The 20129-nt window shown below is 38.5% G+C and overlaps 3 protein-coding genes across 3 annotated transcripts in view; 1 reads left to right on the top strand and 2 right to left on the bottom strand.

Moving 5' to 3' along the window:
• LOC134800196 (protein Red) overlaps window positions 1-20129 on the top strand; it is a 130394-nt gene that overhangs the window by 54644 nt on the left and 55621 nt on the right. The gene's annotated exons all lie outside the window — the stretch shown is intronic.
• Window positions 22-17340, bottom strand: LOC134800218 (large ribosomal subunit protein mL44). Its single transcript, XM_063772715.1, has 6 exons — window positions 17180-17340; window positions 16769-17047; window positions 14244-14404; window positions 11036-11162; window positions 10318-10491; window positions 22-180 (listed from the first exon to the last, which is right to left on the bottom strand). Exons 1-6 carry the CDS (start codon window positions 17247-17249, stop codon window positions 23-25), a joined length of 969 nt encoding a protein of 322 aa, XP_063628785.1. The 5' UTR covers window positions 17250-17340; the 3' UTR covers window position 22.
• LOC134800328 (DNA-3-methyladenine glycosylase 1-like) lies at window positions 17962-18606 on the bottom strand. The gene has a single exon (XM_063772828.1). It carries the CDS (start codon window positions 18556-18558, stop codon window positions 17962-17964), a length of 597 nt encoding a protein of 198 aa, XP_063628898.1. The 5' UTR covers window positions 18559-18606.

The raw sequence follows: 20129 nt of genomic DNA, 5'->3' as shown, positions 1-20129 counted from the left end.
AATGCTACAGTCCTAGAATGCTTCAACTGGCAGCGATCTGGTATCTGGTCTCCGAGGTGGGCTTGGGTATGCCCTGCAGCTGGAAGTTGACGGGCTTCATGTGGTCCTCGGTGCCGAAGATCTTCTTCAGAGCCTCGCGCGCTGCCATCTCTTTGGCGGTGGACACGTTTTCGCCGAAACCTGTGAGGGGATTTCGATAATTTATTTTTTATCTATTATTAAGCCTTATTGCCACATGATTCCCAGATCAAACAAATGAAAATGAATTAACTATTAATTAACCCTTTGAACGCTATGAATCCTTTAAAGTTGTTCACAACTTACTATAGTAAATGCTTTCATTTCGAGTGAGGTTTATATTTGCTAATATGTTCTAATGACGTTGACGAGTGCGTGATATTTTTGGATATGACGTGGTGATCAGAAGACTTAAACTTTTTTTCGCAAATATAAAGTCTATTTACAAATAAGAAGTGTTTTAGTTTCTACAGAATTGTCACCTTTATCGCCTAATAAGGGTGAAAGTAAATTATTTATTTTTTATGCAAGCATAATTAAACAAAGAAGTATCATCATATATATAAAATTGAAAAACCAGAACGGGATAAAAAACGAGGGAAGAAGCGAGATGGCGCCTTACAAATTTCTAAAAAAGTTTTTGACACGTTTCTCAAATACGACGCACGTATGATAAGAAAAAACTGTTCTAATCTATTATCTAAGTATGAGAATATAACTAGAGCATAAAAACTATCGCTTTCGATGCGTATTTAATTTACAATAAGCAAAAGAAATTTTCATAACATTCTTCATTTTACGACTATCGGCTATTTTCGGAAACTCTCGGTTGGTTTCGTTTCGAACTTCAAATAACCAAAATTATGTTTGTTATGTTGGTATGCAGTGATTTCGGCCTTTTTTACTCGAAGTAAAATAAAAAGTGCTGTCAACCTCAACCTTTTACCTTAGTTTATGCCCATACGAGTGACATGCCATATAATGACTGATAATGACTTATGAATATCAATAGTAATTTGTATTTTGTTGTTTTAAATTTCTTTTTGAGTTATGTTATTCAGATTTACTTTCACAGCTTCGGCAAACAAATTCGTCCGGGGACCGGGCTGCCGAGATGGGCCAAAAATACAATTAAAGTTGATAGCAAGTTATAATGTAGGTAGATAAAATTTAAGTGCATGTTCAGATATTTTTGAGCAAACGACCTGGTGAAAATAAGCAAACGTACAGTCAGCAGTCGGCCAAATTATAACTCTGTTGCCATAGAAATAAGGATGTGTTCCGATATACTGGCGGAATACTGAGAGACAAAAGTGGCTAAGCTTACATTGGCTCGGACATTTAGAGAGAATGGGAGAGGATCGTGCCGTGACGAGAGCGTACTTGGGACAACGAAATGGGAGACGCCCAATTGGACGTCATAGGTACCTACCGCTGGAACGACGTAGTTGCTCGAGATCTGCTTATCCTCGGCCATGGGGACTGGCGAGAGCTATCGCAAGACCGAGAAACATGGTGTGTTTTGTTTTGTCTTTTCTCGGAGGCCAGGATTCACATAACCGTAGTAAGTAATGTTAGTATTCAGAAAGGGAAATGGGGAGTACGTACGTTTGTACCAAAAGGCGATTTATGGGCGGTGGTCGTCCATATTCGTCTTAAGAGCGCTCTTACAAGAAAAGTCGAAATAATGCAAAATTGATGATACTAGTCGACGAAATTCAGGACTTTGCGCTCATTATTAGAAACAATGAGTACTTGTTCCAGTAAAAGCGTCTTCTTATCTTTATAAATATCGTTGTAAATATTAGAAAAAGGACTTATTAAATTAGTAATGATTTTTTTTCTGATGGTCGTTTCCGAAAAACCCCGTGAAGCACTGAATGGCGAGCTCTTATTTGGAAATGTTGAGAATTTTACTCTGCTAAACCTGGCTATTTTGTATTACTAATACCCTGTACTTTAGGCATATCAAACTATATTTTTCCTACATACCTTTGAGAAAGAGAAAATCAAAGTAAAACGAACTCGATTTTCTCTCCGAAACAAGTGTCAATTCCTACGAAAATCTACTTAATATCGAAGTCATTTTCATACTCAAGCAATCTGCAACGTTTGCTTATACTGTTGGTATACATTAGTGTTTATGAAATTCTACTATAATTTTTTGGCAATTTTTTGAAAACTACTCTATATTACCGATGACGCGCGCTGCGCCAGCTCAGTGCCGCGGCAGAGCTTGTAGAGGCAGGACGTGTGTCGGTCGGCTCCGCACATTTTCAACGGCGACGACGAGGTTTTTTATCATTGTGTGCGGCGGGCGCCGTGTAAAACGCTATACTGTGTGCGTGTAAACCGCAACGAGAGACTTTGATCCTAGCACTGTTTTTATAGTATTATAATTTATAATGGTACAGTTTAATAAACTACCGGACAGGATTAAAAATATTTGAAACGACCTGACATTCTATATGTATTTATTTGACTCAAGATAGTACTCAGGGTCTGATGATGGAGCCGGAAGGTGGTCACCGGTACCAATCAACCATGCAACTAAACCACTTCGTGTTTAGGCTCGTTTTATTCATCTCAACAAGATCTTTGACACAAGATAGTACTCAGGGTCTGATGATGGAGCCGGAAGGTGGTCACCGGTACCAATCAACCATGCAACTAAACCACTTCGTGTTTGGGCTCGTTTGATTCGGCTCAACAAGATCTTTGACTTAAGATAGTACTCAGGGTCTGATGATGGAGCCGGAAGGTGGTCACCAGTACCAATCAACAATGCAACTAAACCACTTCGTGTTTAGGCTCGTTTTATTCGTCTCAACAAGATCTTTGACTTAAGATAGTACTCAGGGTCTGATGATGGAGCCGGAAGGTGGTCACCGGTACCAATCAACCATGCAACTAAACCACTTCGTGTTTGGGCTCGTTTGATTCGTCTCAACAAGATCTTTGGCACAAGATAATACTCAGGGTCTGATGATGGAGCCGGAAGGTGGTCACCGGTACCAATCAACCATGCAACTAAACCACTTCGTGTTTAGGCTCGTTTGATTCGTCTCAACAAGATCTTTGACACAAGATAGTACTCAGGGTCTGATGATGGAGCCGGCAGGTGGTCACCGGTACCAATCAACCATGCCACTAAACCACTTCGTGTTTAGGCTCGTTTTATTCGTTTCTATAAGATCTTTGACACAAGATAGTACTCAGGGTCTGATGTTGGAGCCGGAAGGTGGTCACCGGTACCAATCAACCATGCAACTAAACCACTTCGTGTTTAGGCTCGTTTGATTCGTCTCAACAAGACCTTGGACACAAGATAGTACTCAGGATCTGATGATGGAGCTGGAAGGTGGCCACGGGTACCAGTCTACCATGTAACTGAACCACTTCATGTTTGGGCTCGTTTGATTTGTCGCAACAAGATCTTTGACACAAGGTAGTACTGAGGGTCTGATGATGGATCCGGAAGGTGGTGACCGGTACCAATCAACCATGCAACTAAACCACTTCGTGTTTGGCTTCGTTCGATTTGTCGCAACAAGATGTTTGACACAAGGTAGTACTGAGGGTCTGATGATGGATCCGGAAGGTGGTCACCGGTACCAATCAACCATGCAACTAAACCACTTCGTGTTTGGCTTCGTTCGATTCGTCGCAACAAGATCTTTGACACAAGTTAGTACTCAGAGTCTGATGATGGAGCTGGACTGTGGCCACGGGTACCAGTCTACCATGTAACTGAACTACTTCGTGTTTGGGCTCGTTTGATTCGTCGCAATAAGATGTTTGACACAAGATACTACTCAGGGTCTGATGATGGAGCTGATGATGATAGACAGGTACCCGTCGCCACCTTCGCGCTCCATCATCAGACCCTGAGTACTACCTTGTGTCAAAGATCTTGTTGAGATGAATAAAACGTGCCTAAACACGAAGTGGTTTAGTTGCATGGTTGATTGGTACCGGTGACCACCTTCCGGCTCCAACATCAGACCCTGAGTACTATCTTGTGTCAAAGATCTTGTTGAAACGAATAAAACGAGCCTAAACACGAAGTGGTTTAGTTGCATGGTTGATTGGTACCGGTGACCACCTTCCAGCTCCATCATCAGACTCTGAGTATCACCTAGTGTCAAAGATCTTGTTGAGACGAATCAAACGAGCCCAAACACGAAGTTGTTTAGTTACATGATAGACTGGTACCCGTGGCCACCTTCCAGCTCCATCATCAGACCCTGTGTATCTTCAGTGTCAAAGATCTTGTTGAGACGAATCAAACGAGCCTAATCATGTTACTACATGGTTGATTGGTATCCGTGACCACCTTAATCATCATCAGATCCTCAGTACCAGTTCGTTTTTAAACCCTCGTTGATACAAACTTTACAACCTATAGGTACCAAATGCAATGACGAAACATGTAAATAAGCGAGTAGGTACCTATAATTTCTTTCGAGTAATATACCTTCATAAGTACGAGTATGGGGCTATTCATAAATTACGTCGTTTCAAATGGGAGGAGTGGGGGGGGGGGGGGGGGTCGGGACATCGGATGATGGTAACATGACGTAGGAGGAAACAGATTCATCCGAAGCTTGATTTTTGGATGATTTGAGGGGTGGGGAAGGTCAAAAATCGTCAAAAATAGATGACGTAATTTATGAACAGCCCCTATGTACATTTGCACTGCATTTAGTATTTTCGTACTTACCAAATAACAGTTTTAGAACTTTAAAAGTTAAGTACAGTTAGTGTTGTTATGGTTGATTTCAATATGCTTCGCGAAGGATCAAGAATGTTTAATCCATCATTGTAGTGCGAGTGTGGTAGAAGGGATCGGCATACTGAGCTCGCACGGCCTGCCGCAGCGCGTAAAATACCTAAACTCGCTCAACGCCGAAATGTAATAGCGCTCTTAAGGCGGAAATTAATCTAATGAACGTTTTTGCAATTAGGCTTATAAAAATAAATAATAATTTGTGACGTTCCACGGGAAAAGGTACCTTATGAGGGTTTCTAGTTTCGGAGATATTAAATGTTTTGTAAAGAGGTGAAAAAATGCTCAATTTTTTTTTATTGTGTGATCTGAAACCTTAATGCGTAACGTTTGTTTACCTGTTTTTATTTTTGTTATAAGTTAGTTATAAGCCTAGTAATGTCGTCTCAGAGTTTAGTAGAAAAGGTACCTTATGGAAAAAAGATTGAAAATTCCCAAAAAAACTAGTCAATACGGGAAAAGAAGTTTGGTAGAGAACTGTATTAGCATTCTGCAAAACTAATTTGATAATTTCAGTTCTGGTTGGGGCGCCTCGCAAATATTATAACCGTACATAGACCGACATCACAAATCCAAGTAGACTGCTATTATACCAAAGTTACTCTCGTCAAGTCTTTCTTAACTAGAATAATCTTCATTTGGTTTGGTCGCATGCAGTAAATCAGCCATTGGTTTGCTGAAAAATGCCAATACCCGACGCATTACCTTATGGAATATCTGAGGTCATTGAACCTCAATGCCGCTTATCTTCAATAGCAACCGAAATATATTATTGATAAGAAATAGACGATTTATACCATCTTACCCCAAAATATTATTAGTTTATCCTAACTGTTCCATCATCATCATGCCTCATCATGTAACTTGACCACAAGGTACCTTTTCATTACATACAAATTATTGGTCTTTTTTAAGATTATTATGACGAAGAACTAATTAAATTGGGGGCAGTTTAATGTAAATTAATATTTTCTAGTCATAAAAGATAAACTATAATATGATTGATATTTTGTAGTGATGTATTATTAGATTTATTTCCATAAGGTACCTTTTCGTAAATGTATGGAGCAAATACTGTTATTGTTATGTAAGTTTAAAGTGGCATAAGGGGTTAAATATAGTATTTAGTTGGGGTTTTAGGATTTATTTCATTTGAATGACAGAATTTCTTTCATATGTGCTCAGAAAAATTGATTGTGTGTCACATTAAAAGTAAAAATATTCAATTTTGTGATTTTATATGAAAATGTCAGAAAATACATTTTCACCTCTAAATCGGTATTGTTTTTTGCTTAAACTGTCTGTCAGTGTCGTTTTCTAATAGATAAAATTTAAATCTTGAGAGCTCATTGCAATCAATCGTGAAAATGAAATAAAACTTTATTTTCAAGAGATTGGTTAGTATACACATAAATCAGTCGATATCAAAAGTTTCTATTTGCATTACAGAACAAGTCGCAATATTTTTTTAATCTCAGATATATAAGGCATTATTATTTGTAGTCAACTATGTAACTTACTTCAGGAACATAGTTTTTTAGGCGGCTAAACTTAAAACTTCTCTATCGTAAAGTTGCTCATTTCACAACATTATTTCCAAAAAATCATATCTCTGTAACTACGCAACCTAGAAGGTTGATCTTTTGTGTTATCGATAGCTTATTTATTGTAGATTACTGGGGTATGCATAACTCCATACCCGCCATAAGGTACCTTTGACCGTGGGACGTCACATTTTATGTTGAAACGAGTTTTAAATAAATAACTACGTAGATGAAAAAAGTATAATTTTGCCTTTTATCAAATCACATAATTTTTTTCAGATATTTTGCGTATTAAGAGCGCTCTTACAAGAAAAGTCGAAATAATGCAAAATTGATGATACTAGTCGACGAAATTCAGGACTTTGCGCTCATTATTAGAAACAATGAGTACTTGTTCCAGTAAAAGCGTCTTCTTATCTTTATAAATATCGTTGTAAATATTAGAAAAAGGACTTATTAAATTAGTAATGATTTTTTTTCTGATGGTCGTTTCCGAAAAACCCCGTGAAGCACTGAATGGCGAGCTCTTATTTGGAAATGTTGAGAATTTTACTATGCTAAACCTGGCTATTTTGTATTACTAATACCCTGTACTTTAGGCATATCAAACTATATTTTTCCTACATACCTTTGAGAAAGAGAAAATCAAAGTAAAACGAACTCGATTTTCTCTCCGAAACAAGTGTCAATTCCTACGAAAATCTACTTAATATCGAAGTCATTTTCATACTCAAGCAATCTGCAACGTTTGCTTATACTGTTGGTATACATTAGTGTTTATGAAATTCTACTATAATTTTTTGGCAATTTTTTGAAAACTACTCTATATTACCGATGACGCGCGCTGCGCCAGCTCAGTGCCGCGGCAGAGCTTGTAGAGGCAGGACGTGTGTCGGTCGGCTCCGCACATTTTCAACGGCGACGACGAGGTTTTTTATCATTGTGTGCGGCGGGCGCCGTGTAAAACGCTATACTGTGTGCGTGTAAACCGCAACGAGAGACTTTGATCCTAGCACCGTTTTTATAGTATTATAATTTATAATGGTACAGTTTAATAAACTACCGGACAGGATTAAAAATATTTGAAACGACCTGACATTCTATATGTATTTATTTGACTCAAGATAGTACTCAGGGTCTGATGATGGAGCCGGAAGGTGGTCACCGGTACCAATCAACCATGCAACTAAACCACTTCGTGTTTAGGCTCGTTTTATTCATCTCAACAAGATCTTTGACACAAGATAGTACTCAGGGTCTGATGATGGAGCCGGAAGGTGGTCACCGGTACCAATCAACCATGCAACTAAACCACTTCGTGTTTGGGCTCGTTTGATTCGGCTCAACAAGATCTTTGACTTAAGATAGTACTCAGGGTCTGATGATGGAGCCGGAAGGTGGTCACCAGTACCAATCAACAATGCAACTAAACCACTTCGTGTTTAGGCTCGTTTTATTCGTCTCAACAAGATCTTTGACTTAAGATAGTACTCAGGGTCTGATGATGGAGCCGGAAGGTGGTCACCGGTACCAATCAACCATGCAACTAAACCACTTCGTGTTTGGGCTCGTTTGATTCGTCTCAACAAGATCTTTGGCACAAGATAATACTCAGGGTCTGATGATGGAGCCGGAAGGTGGTCACCGGTACCAATCAACCATGCAACTAAACCACTTCGTGTTTAGGCTCGTTTGATTCGTCTCAACAAGATCTTTGACACAAGATAGTACTCAGGGTCTGATGATGGAGCCGGCAGGTGGTCACCGCACCGGTACCAATCAACCATGCCACTAAACCACTTCGTGTTTAGGCTCGTTTTATTCGTTTCTATAAGATCTTTGACACAAGATAGTACTCAGGGTCTGATGTTGGAGCCGGAAGGTGGTCACCGGTACCAATCAACCATGCAACTAAACTACTTCGTGTTTAGGCTCGTTTGATTCGTCTCAACAAGACCTTGGACACAAGATAGTACTCAGGATCTGATGATGGAGCTGGAAGGTGGCCACGGGTACCAGTCTACCGTGTAACTGAACCACTTCGTGTTTGGGCTCGTTTGATTTGTCGCAACAAGATCTTTGACACAAGGTAGTACTGAGGGTCTGATGATGGATCCGGAAGGTGGTGACCGGTACCAATCAACCATGCAACTAAACTACTTCGTGTTTGGCTTCGTTCGATTCGTCGCAACAAGATCTTTGACACAAGTTAGTACTCAGGGTCTGATGATGGAGCTGGACTGTGGCCACGGGTACCAGTCTACCATGTAACTGAACCACTTCGTGTTTGGGCTCGTTTGATTTGTCGCAACAAGATCTTTGACACAAGGTAGTACTGAGGGTCTGATGATGGATCCGGAAGGTGGTCACCGGTACCAATCAACCATGCAACTAAACCACTTCGTGTTTGGCTTCGTTCGATTCGTCGCAACAAGATCTTTGACACAAGTTAGTACTCAGGGTCTGATGATGGAGCTGGACTGTGGCCACGGGTACCAGTGTACCATGTAACTGAACCACTTCGTGTTTGGGCTCGTTTGATTCGTCGCAATAAGATGTTTGACACAAGATACTACTCAGGGTCTGATGATGGAGCTGATGATGACAGACAGGTACCCGTCGCCACCTTCGCGCTCCATCATCAGACCCTGAGTACTACCTTGTGTCAAAGATCTTGTTGAGATGAATAAAACGTGTCTAAACACGAAATGGTTTAGTTGCATGGTTGATTGGTACCGGTGACCACCTTCCGGCTCCAACATCAGACCCTGAGTACTATCTTGTGTCAAAGATCTTGTTGAAACGAATAAAACGAGCCTAAACACGAAATGGTTTAGTTGCATGGTTGATTGGTACCGGTGACCACCTTCCAGCTCCATCATCAGACTCTGAGTATCACCTAGTGTCAAAGATCTTGTTGAGACGAATCAAACGATCCTAAACACGATGTGGTTTAGTTGCAGGGTTGATTGGTAATGGTACCTTCCAGCTCCATCATCAGACCCTGAGTACTGTCTTGTGTCAAAGATCTTGTTGAGACGAATCAAACGAGCCCAAACACGAAGTTGTTTAGTTACATGATAGACTGGTACCCGTGGCCACCTTCAAGCTCCATCATCAGACCCTGTGTATCTTCAGTGTCAAAGATCTTGTTGAGACGAATCAAACGAGCCTAATCATGTTACTACATGGTTGATTGGTATCCGTGACCACCTTAATCATCATCAGATCCTCAGTACCAGTTCGTTTTTAAACCCTCGTTGATACAAACTTTACAACCTATAGGTTCCAAATGCAATGACGAAACATGTAAATAAGCGAGTAGGTACCTATAATTTCTTTCGAGTAATATACCTTCATAAGTACAAGTATGGGGCTATTCATAAATTACGTCGTTTCAAATGGGAGGAGTGGGGGGGTCTGGACATCGGATGATGGTAACATGACGTAGGAGGAAACAGATTCATCCGAAGCTTGATTTTTGGATGATTTGAGGGGTGGGGGGGGTCAAAAATCGTCAAAAATAGATGACGTAATTTATGAACAGCCCCTATGTACATTTGCACTGCATTTAGTATTTTCGTACTTACCAAATAACAGTTTTAGAACTTTAAAAGTTAAGTACAGTTAGTGTTGTTATGGTTGATTTCAATATGCTTCGCGAAGGATCAAGAATGTTTAATCCATCATTGTAGTGCGAGTGTGGTAGAAGGGATCGGCGTACTGAGCTCGCACGGCCTGCCGCAGCGCGTAAAATACCTAAACTCGCTCAACGCCGAAATGTAATAGCGCTCTTAAGTTATCCAAATAACGGGTACAAATAAGAAATCCCTATCACCGTTATGAACCCTGGCAGGGTTGACACACTCTTTATTTCATTTACGCGAGCGGAGCCGCGGGCCCGTCTAGTAAATAATATATTTTGAATTCAGTCAAACAGACATATATCAATAATATGTCATTTACCTGCGGAAATCATCCTCTTGTCTACATAAAGGCCAACTCTATAGCAAGCTAGTAGAGTGTTCTTGCCGACCTCGCCAATCAGCCGGGGCTCCACCTCAGCCCCCTGGTTCTTAAGCAGGTCCGTCAGCAGGGCCCAAGGGTCCTCTATTTGCCAGTACTCATTCACATCTTGACCTGGAAAATCGTAAGGAATTATAAGGAAACTCTTGCAGTTTTGTCGTATATGTATAACACTACGAAAAATTAAGTCATCATTGAATCCCTTTATATAAAAAAAATAGATGATTGATATGAACCTGTCAATCTGTTTTAAATTTTGATGGAGATTTATTTATTATTAATATTATTTTAGTCAAATTAGCTACTCTTTATGAAATGCTGAAGTTAGGAAGGCGTGGCACGAGCTTGTGAATGCCCTCTGCGCCACTGGGGTACCTTGGGACAACAACAAAAAGTACAGTCGCCATCAGATATATCGGAGCGGTCAAGGCGCTCACAAATATCTGATCACGCTTCTATTGACAAGGCGTTACAGTGCATTGTGAACACTTTGGCCGCTACGATATATCAGATGGCAACTGTACAACAATTCATTGCCACTAAGTGCTACGGGTTACACTCGTAGCGTGTAGCCACGGTTTCGCCGTATATAGCGCGTAGTCGCTACGAACAGTGTACCCGACAGTCAGGTTCTTGGCCCTGAATGTGTTAATCTGACCTTGCAGTTGCGTGATGACAAAGTCCCTGACAAAGTGTGCGGCTCTCTCCTCCCCGCAAGACTGCAGCAGCGCACCCACTATCGCTTTGAATGCTGTGGCTAATGTGTAGTTGTCCACTGGATACTCCTGTAATGCAATGTGTTACTGTTATTGTTTTAGTTAAATTTAGCATTGAATTCTTAAAGTTTTTCTATTGCAAGTTTCTGATATATTAGCTATAGTTGGTCAAACCAATTCGTCAGTCAGTAAGAACCAGGATAACTATACTCAACTTTTTTTTTTGGGTGGTAGTACCAGTGTAAGACAAAAATAGTATGATTCTCTCTGTCTATGATTGAAATGAGACAGTCCTTTGACGAACTTTAGTTAGAAAATTTTGACAATCTTATTTTTTTACCAAAATTATATTATGGTAGTCAGCGATTGTAATTAACAGCTGATGGTGGATTTAACCCTTATGGGTTAGCTTTTAAATGGTTACATAACTGCATAAAATGGTTTTCCTTATTTTATAAAATCGTTACTTATATTCTATTCTATATGCAGACAAGCTGTTAACAACTAGTGTCCACAGGAAAGACAGTTTTGCTTTAACCCTTTACCGCATATGGGTCCAAATTTGGAACGTAATGATATTATCCTCGTAGATTAATATAAGCGTTATCTGTTTTACTGAACTTGTACGTGGTAGAAACTATGCATACTACTGAACGTTTTCTGTACTCGATACAGCTTCTAACTAGTTTGTGGTCCATATGGCGTTATCATTTCCACCGACGTCCGGCAATTTTACTTGGAAGTGTGATTGACTACTTTGTAATTAGCTTTTCGTTGTTGTATTTAGTGCAATAAATAAATTTACAGCGTTGAGTATAAAAAAAGAGATGCCGCGTGATTTTATGGTAAAACATGTAAGCATTTATATTTAAATAACTATGTATGATGTCGTGAAAGTTTGTTCCTGAAACGGTACACTATGCGTTACAAGCTAGAATGATTGGACTAATATGGAGCATTATGCATTAGTGATTTTTTTATCAGTTTGACAAATATGGAACCTTATGCACTCAAGCAAGCTACTTTTTTATTTTATTTTAAAACTACCCTATGGCAAAAAATATTCTACCGAAATTGTAATATGTATGTTCGTACATACATAAAGCCTACTATTTATTTACATAATAAAATGCTCAAGTTTCCTACTTATTATTTACATTTAAACTACTGATTATCATTATTTTATCTGTAGATAACCGGTGACAGCTGGTAGCTACAGTTACCAAAAGCTTGCAAGTGATTTTTTTAATCCTACATTTCCATAAGTACATATATTGCATACAGTTCCAAATTTGACCAGTTTAATAATCGGGCTCCGCGTAGCCACACCCCGGACACTGGCGATCAAATGTATGAAACAAACGCGTTCCTACGCACACAGTCTAAGCTCGCGTAGGTGAACGCGTACCATGCTTGTGTGAGTGAGATAAGACGTGCTAGGGTTCCCGCCATTTTGTTGACAAGTTCGATGACCCCAATGACCCAAAACTCATTGCGCGAATTAGGAAGAAATAAGAATCATATTATGCTGTAAGGTGGGTATCTAAGCTCGATTTATACAATAGTTTCCTATTTTGAATCAGTATAAACGAATTACAAAAATTTTGTAAGGAAATTCAGGCCACCAAAATATTACGTAAGTTGAAAACATGATTTTTTGTTCATATAGATATTGTGTTGTTTTCAGTGTGATCTGATAGGTTTAGGTCTAAAACAGATAGGGTAAATGAAATACTAAACATACGTACCTATTGTAAGTTGGTATTCTACTAAAACATAAAACACTTTAAAAATAACTGGGTATGTACTTGCCTTGATTCATACAATGGGAATCTGTGGAACTTTCTTTTAGTTTTGTCGTTTATAGAGCTTAAACAACCGTACACAGCACAACACACGCCCATTACAAAAGGATTTTTAAATATTTGTTTAATATTTTACGTGGCCTCCGCTCTGCGCACCGCGTCGTCGCGTCCTTGCCAGCCGGTAACTGAGAGGTAACCGAGAGCGGGTGGGCGGCACTTTCAACGGGAGGCAGGGAGTGTCCATACTGTACGTTAGTACTATTTATTATACTGTGGCGTAGCCACTAATACACAAAGTTCCAAATTTGGAACAAATTGTTATTTATTATTATTTTTAATTGGGTTGAATACACCGTGTTTTTATTGAATTCCGTTAACTTCGGGGTATGGTTAAGTACGTTTAAGAGAATTAAACGGCATCGTTAATTTTCAAAGAAAAATATTTTTTTGCTTTTTTTTTACAAAAAAAATAAATTTAAAAAGTAATTAAATGTAGCATATAGCTTTGTTGTAACACGGGCATTACATTTAACTCAACCAAACAATTGAAATCTGTGACATATCAATGTCATTTCGAACATCGATCGACCGAGATTGTACTTAAGTTTAGTAGCAAATGTATGAACTCATTCTAAACACTAATCAATATGTAAACTGGCCCTAAGGCAAGTGTACACGCTTGTAGAGGCCTTATAGGAAAAAAATAAATTATCGATTATCTCCGAAATGGAGTTAATTAGAATATCGGTGTCTTTGAGAAAGTTACTTGATTTAAGCTCAGGAATGCACCCTTGAAATTAACGGAAATCAAAAAAAACACGGTGTATAGATTTTTTTCACAATTTTCTTTGTTACATTTATAGTGTTTTATTACATATATTTAATTCGGGGAGAATAAAAAATCCATGCGGGAAAGGGTTAAATCTGTATAAGATAAACACTTCCGATTGCATATTTGAAGCATAAATTTAAGATAGATATCCCAAACAACTTACAAGGATTTCAATATATGGACAGGGGCATATTTACCCTAAGTAGGGCCATCCGGATTGCATTTTGTTTTTCTTCCTTGACTTCTGGGGCGGCGAAACTTATTGGGCCAGGGCGCCAAATTTCAAAATACGCCCCTGTATATGAACCATATGCCTGTTTTATTAAATGAAGGTAAAACTTACAGCCTTATGTCCTTGGTGCCCAGATGGAGAGAGACGTTGGCAAGAGTATCTTCACTGGTCAGATGCTGTCTCACTCCCGCAACCCCCTCCAAGGGGAACTTGGGCAGCGCCGCTTCTAAGTACAACTGAATGTATTGTCTGATGAATTTATAAAATGATGTTAAACTTACAGCAGCAAGTATGATGTCCTTGGTGCCCAGATGGAGAGAGACGTTAGCTAGAGTATCTTCACTGGTCAGATGCTGTCTCACTTCCGCAACCCCCTCCAAGGGGAACTTGGGCAGCGCGGCTTCTATGTACAACTGAATGTACTGTCTGATGAATTTTTCACCTGTAAGGTAATACAAATAAGACTATTGAATCTGAATTTCTAGAATTTCCAACTTTCGGTAAGTTATTTATTTGTACCATGATTTCACTATGCAACCAAAAAATCATAATTTTACCTATACTTATCAGACTAAACACAATACCCAGTGGTAATGGCTAACCGCTGTACTTGTCATTTAAATTTGAACTTTAACCCTTAAATGGATAGTGTTGCCAAATGACTACAAAGCATTAGACAGATCACAGATTAAAAAAAAAAAGGCTTACATTCTTGAACGCACCTTTATACCAAACGTCAAGTAAGGTATGTTGGGATAATATCGGATGCGGGGGAAGAACGTAGGAAATTCATTTCCGCCAAAATAGGCTTTATTTCTTAATTTTGACAACAATGTGCAAGACGCTATTTCATTGCGCTTCGGACACCAGTGTCCCTCCGCCGCTCAGTGATATCGGATGTGTTCTACGCGCCTTTAAAGGGAGCAAGGTAATTTTGGTCATTTTTCTGGCCATCCGATCTTCGCCCTGTAATTTATGTCGAGTATTGTGATAAAACTGTGGTTGTTTTTGTGATTCAGTTGATGTCAAATTTCGTTTTGAAGGTTTATCTTTAAATTAATCCAATCAAAACAGACCTAGGACTGCTGTAGACCGATTTCCGATCTTTACCCTTGCAGGTAAAGATCGGATAGCAACAATCCGACCTTTACCCATTTAAAATTCAGCAGTGATTGTCAAACTTTGTTTTTTTATGACTGCAATAACTCTGTTTTTATCGTAATTATTTCGTTCCTTTATTTTTATTCGAGGACGGTAATTCAAAAGGAAGATATATTAGCAGTGTACGTTGCTATATATGTATGAATGTATTACTTAGGAAATTGTTTCTATTGACATATCACACTTTGAGAGCCACAGATTTACCAAATTTTCGTATATGGGTCAAGATCGGATGCAAAAATGCAAAGTTTTAAACATTTGAGGAGAACTAAGTTTCCAGCTATTCGTGGCTGAAATTCATATACGTTGGAGGAGGTTAAACATCGGATATACTCTTTTAGATACCTTATTATCTGAGCATTAGAACCGGTTTTTTTTCGCCATCCGATGTTACCCCGGGATGACAAATTCATCGTTACCCTCGAATAAAAATATGTCTCATCTTTACACTCGTATAAAACTGAAACCGTTGAACATTGAAGGTTGCCAATATTCAGGCTTAAAGTTCGGTTATTATTTAACGATTTGCACCATATTTCTAGAAGCTGACACGTACTGAGCTCGAGAAAAAAAAATATTTCGCGAGGTCTCCCAATTAGTCCCAAATCCGTCCGGTATTACCCCAACATACCTTAGTAGGGTGATGATTTAAGGGTTAAATGTATGCAATATTTTTAATTTATAAAAATTACATTCGTTTTAAGACGAAAAGTCGGAAAACTTGGAAAAATCCAGAAGTTGATAATTTTTAGTATGTGATTTTGAACGGTGTTTTCGGGATTTGTAATTATTTATTTTAATATTTAAAAACTTTATCGTAGGTATATCACAAATAGTGTACGTTTCTAATGGTAGTAAAAAATGTCATATATCAATTACTGAAAATTACATATTTACATAAATATGATTTAGCCAATTCAACTTCTAACACTGATTTCGCAGTGAAAATCTAAGTTATATTTTTTTTCACTATTTTTCCTAGAATCGGCAAACAATTATGTGATACATATATTAATTTCAGGCAAAAAGAAAAAATCATGCATTTAAGGGTTAAGATTTAGCATCATGGCTATCACTGTAAGAACCGCCAGAGAATGTGCTGTTAAGCGCTGTACACAACTTACTTAATTCAATAACTGACGATAGGGATGCAGCAATACATAGAAATTAGATGCAGATATCTGTACAGTGTCTAACTAACGTATAGCTACGTCCAGTGAACGAAACTAAGAAAAAATACCTACCACATGAGTAGATACTTTGTCTCGATTTTGTTAAACATAAATCTCCACTCCGCACTTCAAAATAGCGATTTACGAAATTGTGGAGCGCGTTGCCTTCACCGGTCGGAAGGAAAGATTTCAAAAAAATTGATGTGTGGTTATATGGGGGAGGGTCATAGCCAACAACCTCACCTAATATCACCAAGGGGGAGGGGGGGGTCAAAAAGTAGCTGAAAACACCTCGCGTGATTTGTGCACAACCCCTAAGTTGTGTAAAGCCTTTTATGTATACAAAACAGATCTTCCTTTTGTACCCCTAATGATACAACCCACTGTTTAGTAAACCATTGCCTGTGAATCAATAATCTGCTTAACATTTGTCAGCAAATCATAAGTAAAAATAATAAATAAGGGAAGTTTACCTTTTTCAGCCAATTGTCTATTGTCCTTCATTTCCAATTTGAATTCCATTTCTTTTTGTTTCATTTCCTCTTTGATAATGTAAGACCTGTCAGTGAAAGCCTGGAGTAACAGGTCCGAATCGAAGTCTTCATTTAATCGCTTCCCAAAAGCGTATAATTCCGCTTCTAAATTCCACTCAAGGAATGTGTTTCTGGGGTTTGTTATCTTACCGCCCTGCTTCTTTTCTCTTCGCTTCAGCTCCATCAAAGTAGGAGCTATCCATCGGTGAATTTTTTGAGCTAAAAATGAAAAGTTAAATATATAAACAGAACACAATCAAATTCCGATTATAAATTGTGTTTTGGTAAATAAGATTTAAAAAAAAAATTGTGTTTTGGTATGCAAATATTATTTATTATGTGCAATATTACCTTGTTGTGCTACGGGGTATAATCTTGCGGTTCTAGTCAAAAGTGGTAAGCAAAGCTTAACGAGAGCCATTTTTATACAATATATAAATATTTAACAATGTATTCTCAAATTTTAAAACATTTTTATTCCCACTGATCTGACAGTTTAAAATTTTTAGGTTAGGTTACAGATAACATAAGAAAGAGATGAGAGGATATCGGAATATTATAAGCACAAATTATCAATGGGGTTGGCCGGTGGAAGTTTTTAGCAGATGGCGCCATCATAGCTTGCCCTGTCAATCCCTAGAATTGTGTCATATTTTTGTTTTTTAATACCCTGGATGCCTACCAACATAACATTTTATTTCCTAAACCATAAAACCTAGTACTCACGATTCGGTTTGCAGTCCTGCATGAGCGGAAGTTTGTTGCTTGAGTGAGATAGATATAGTATAAGTGTATCGCGCGTAAAGTTAGAATGAGACAGATGCAAGGCTGAAATGGTACATTACTGTCACATCAGATTACGTATTCAGAGGTGTCAAACATTTTGAGATGGCACAAATTAAATTAGTGTGGGCCAAAACAAAACTTGTATTTTATGGCTGCTGTTACTATCATATCACAACTAACTACTTAATTAAGCTTTCTAAGCTGCTAAGCCTTCAGGTCTTCCGTCTTCCAGTTCCTTCATGCAGACAGGATCACAGCTGCAGGTTGGAGTTTTTAGAGATAGGTACAGTGTAATATAATAATATAAAATTGTGCATAAAACTAAAATAAAACAAGGGTTTTTACATTCATTTATTTTTAATGCGGCTAACACAATTTAATATATGATCGTCAACAAGCCCACAAGCTTGCATAAATGCATAACAAATGGTTGATCCGATAAACTTGAAGCCTGTAGCTTTCAAAGCTTTGGACATGGCTTTTGAATTTGTAGTCTCAGTTGGAATTTCTTTGTGAGTACTCCAGTTATTTATTATTGGTTTATGATCTACAAAATTCCAAATAAATTCTGAAAAGTTATCTCCTTCCTCTTCCATTTTTAAGAAGCATTTTGCATTGTTTATAATAGATTCTAATTTCCCCTTATGTCTAACAATTCCAGGGTCCTTCATATATGTTTCAACATCACTTGCTCTTATCTTTGCAATTTTAATTGGATTAAAATTATAAAACAGTTTACGGTAGTGGTCACGTTTTTTCAAAACTGTTATCCATGAAAGACCTGCCTGTTGTCCTTCTAAACACAGCATTTCAAACAGTTTTAATTTATCATATTGTGGTTTCCCCCATTCCTCATCGTGGTAAGCGATGTAAATTGGATCTTGATTTAACCAGCCACATCGAATGATCTCTGCACCTGTCTCCGGAGAATTTGTTTCTTTCATTATGTTACCGGTAAAGTAAATTTAATTAACCAAGTAAGTAGCTTCGTGTCTGGTAACTAAATATGAAATTCCAACAAGGTTATCACCTTCTTTTGCACTTATTCTTACAAATTAAGTTACGAATATAAATAAAAAAACCGGGCAAGTGCGAGCCGGACTCGCGCACGAAGGGTTCCGTACCATAATGCAAAAAAAAAAAAACGAAAAAAAAGCAAAAAAAAAAAAACGGTCACCCATCCAAGTACTGACCACTCCCGACGTTGCTTAACTTTGGTCAAAAATCACGTTTGTTGTATGGGAGCCCCATTTAAATCTTTATTTTATTCTGTTTTTAGTATTTGTTGTTATAGCGGCAACAGAAATACATCATCTGTGAAAATTTGAACTGTCTAGCTAACACGTTTCGTGAGATACAGCCTGGTGACAGACGGACGGACGGACGGACGGACGGACGGACGGACGGACAGCGAAGTCTTAGTAATAGGGTCCCGTTTTACCCTTTGGGTACGGAACCCTAATAAGACTAATATTATCAAATAAATAAAAGCAAACTTTTAAGCAAACGAATGTAACAGTGACATGCCAGTGACAGTAACTGACAGACGTCATAATTAGTATTTTTTTTATTCGAATAGACTAGGACCATAACCCATACTGCCCTATTTACAACACTCTAATTGCACTTTCGTGCTAGTGGCGACGGGGATAGCGTACATGAGACAGAAAGCACACAAAATGATAAAATAATACTGTTATTGGACATTCTAGTACTAAGTATATAAAATGTCCAATAACGGTTTTATTTTTGTACAAGAAAATTGCATGGCGATTAGGAATTGTCACAAAACAACGGTGCGCTCATTCATTCTTCCGTGGGAATTGTCCACACTCTTGGCTTTAACAATCTGCATGTGGATATCGAGGCACATGATCGTGATGGTGGGCAGGGCGATCTCCCACCTGATTAGCACGGAGCCGTACCAGACCTTCTGCAGCACCGCGTGGAAGACTGCATCCAAGTTCAGGTTGTCGAACTTTGCAGTCATCTGATAAATAAAAATGTAATTACATACCTAATGGCACCAGTTTCGACGATTTGTGGCATCTAAATAGTCGGCAATATTAAATAATCGCTTGCAATTGGCCATTCAAAAAATTAACCTCATGGGTTCCGTACGTCAAAAAGAAAAAACGAAACCCTAAGGCCCCATTCGCACGACAGCTTAAAAAGCGTTGCGTTAAAACCCGACGTTGGCGCTTTTTTACCGTTTCTAATTATTGTGTTCATATGAACGCTTAAAAATCACTTGTGAGTCGTACTGCCACGTACGCATCTCAGCAAAGCCATACTTTATTTGCTATTACGACGTATTATTTGAATATAGCTTGAATATTTCAGGAATTAATAAGCATAAGTTGACATTTTTAAGGTGAAATTAATCATAATTTTGACGATTGACACCAAAAATTGACACTTGACAGCAGCGCCGGCGCTTTTTTAACGCTTGTGAGAACAGATACACGGAGTTCCGTATGATTAGGCGTCACAAACCCGGTTTCACCGAAATCGA

Source organism: Cydia splendana, chromosome 19 (genome assembly GCF_910591565.1).
Source record: "Cydia splendana chromosome 19, ilCydSple1.2, whole genome shotgun sequence".
Classification (NCBI taxonomy): domain Eukaryota; kingdom Metazoa; phylum Arthropoda; class Insecta; order Lepidoptera; family Tortricidae; genus Cydia; species Cydia splendana.
Note: the sequence above shows the minus strand (reverse complement) of the source record. Positions and strands in the feature narration are given on the sequence as shown.

Excerpts from the sequence above, each read along its gene's own strand:
- LOC134800218 (XM_063772715.1), bottom strand. The coding sequence starts at position 17,249 with ATGGCTCTCGTTAAGCTTTGCTTACCACTTTTGACTAGAACCGCAAGA. Across the intron at positions 11,163-14,243 it reads AGGACATCATACTTGCTGCT|GAGTATCCAGTGGACAACTA; the intron begins GTAAGTTTAACA and ends ATTGCATTACAG. Across the intron at positions 181-10,317 it reads CAAGAGGATGATTTCCGCAG|GTTTCGGCGAAAACGTGTCC; the intron begins GTAAATGACATA and ends ATCCCCTCACAG.
- LOC134800328 (XM_063772828.1), bottom strand. The coding sequence starts at position 18,558 with ATGAAAGAAACAAATTCTCCGGAGACAGGTGCAGAGATCATTCGATGT.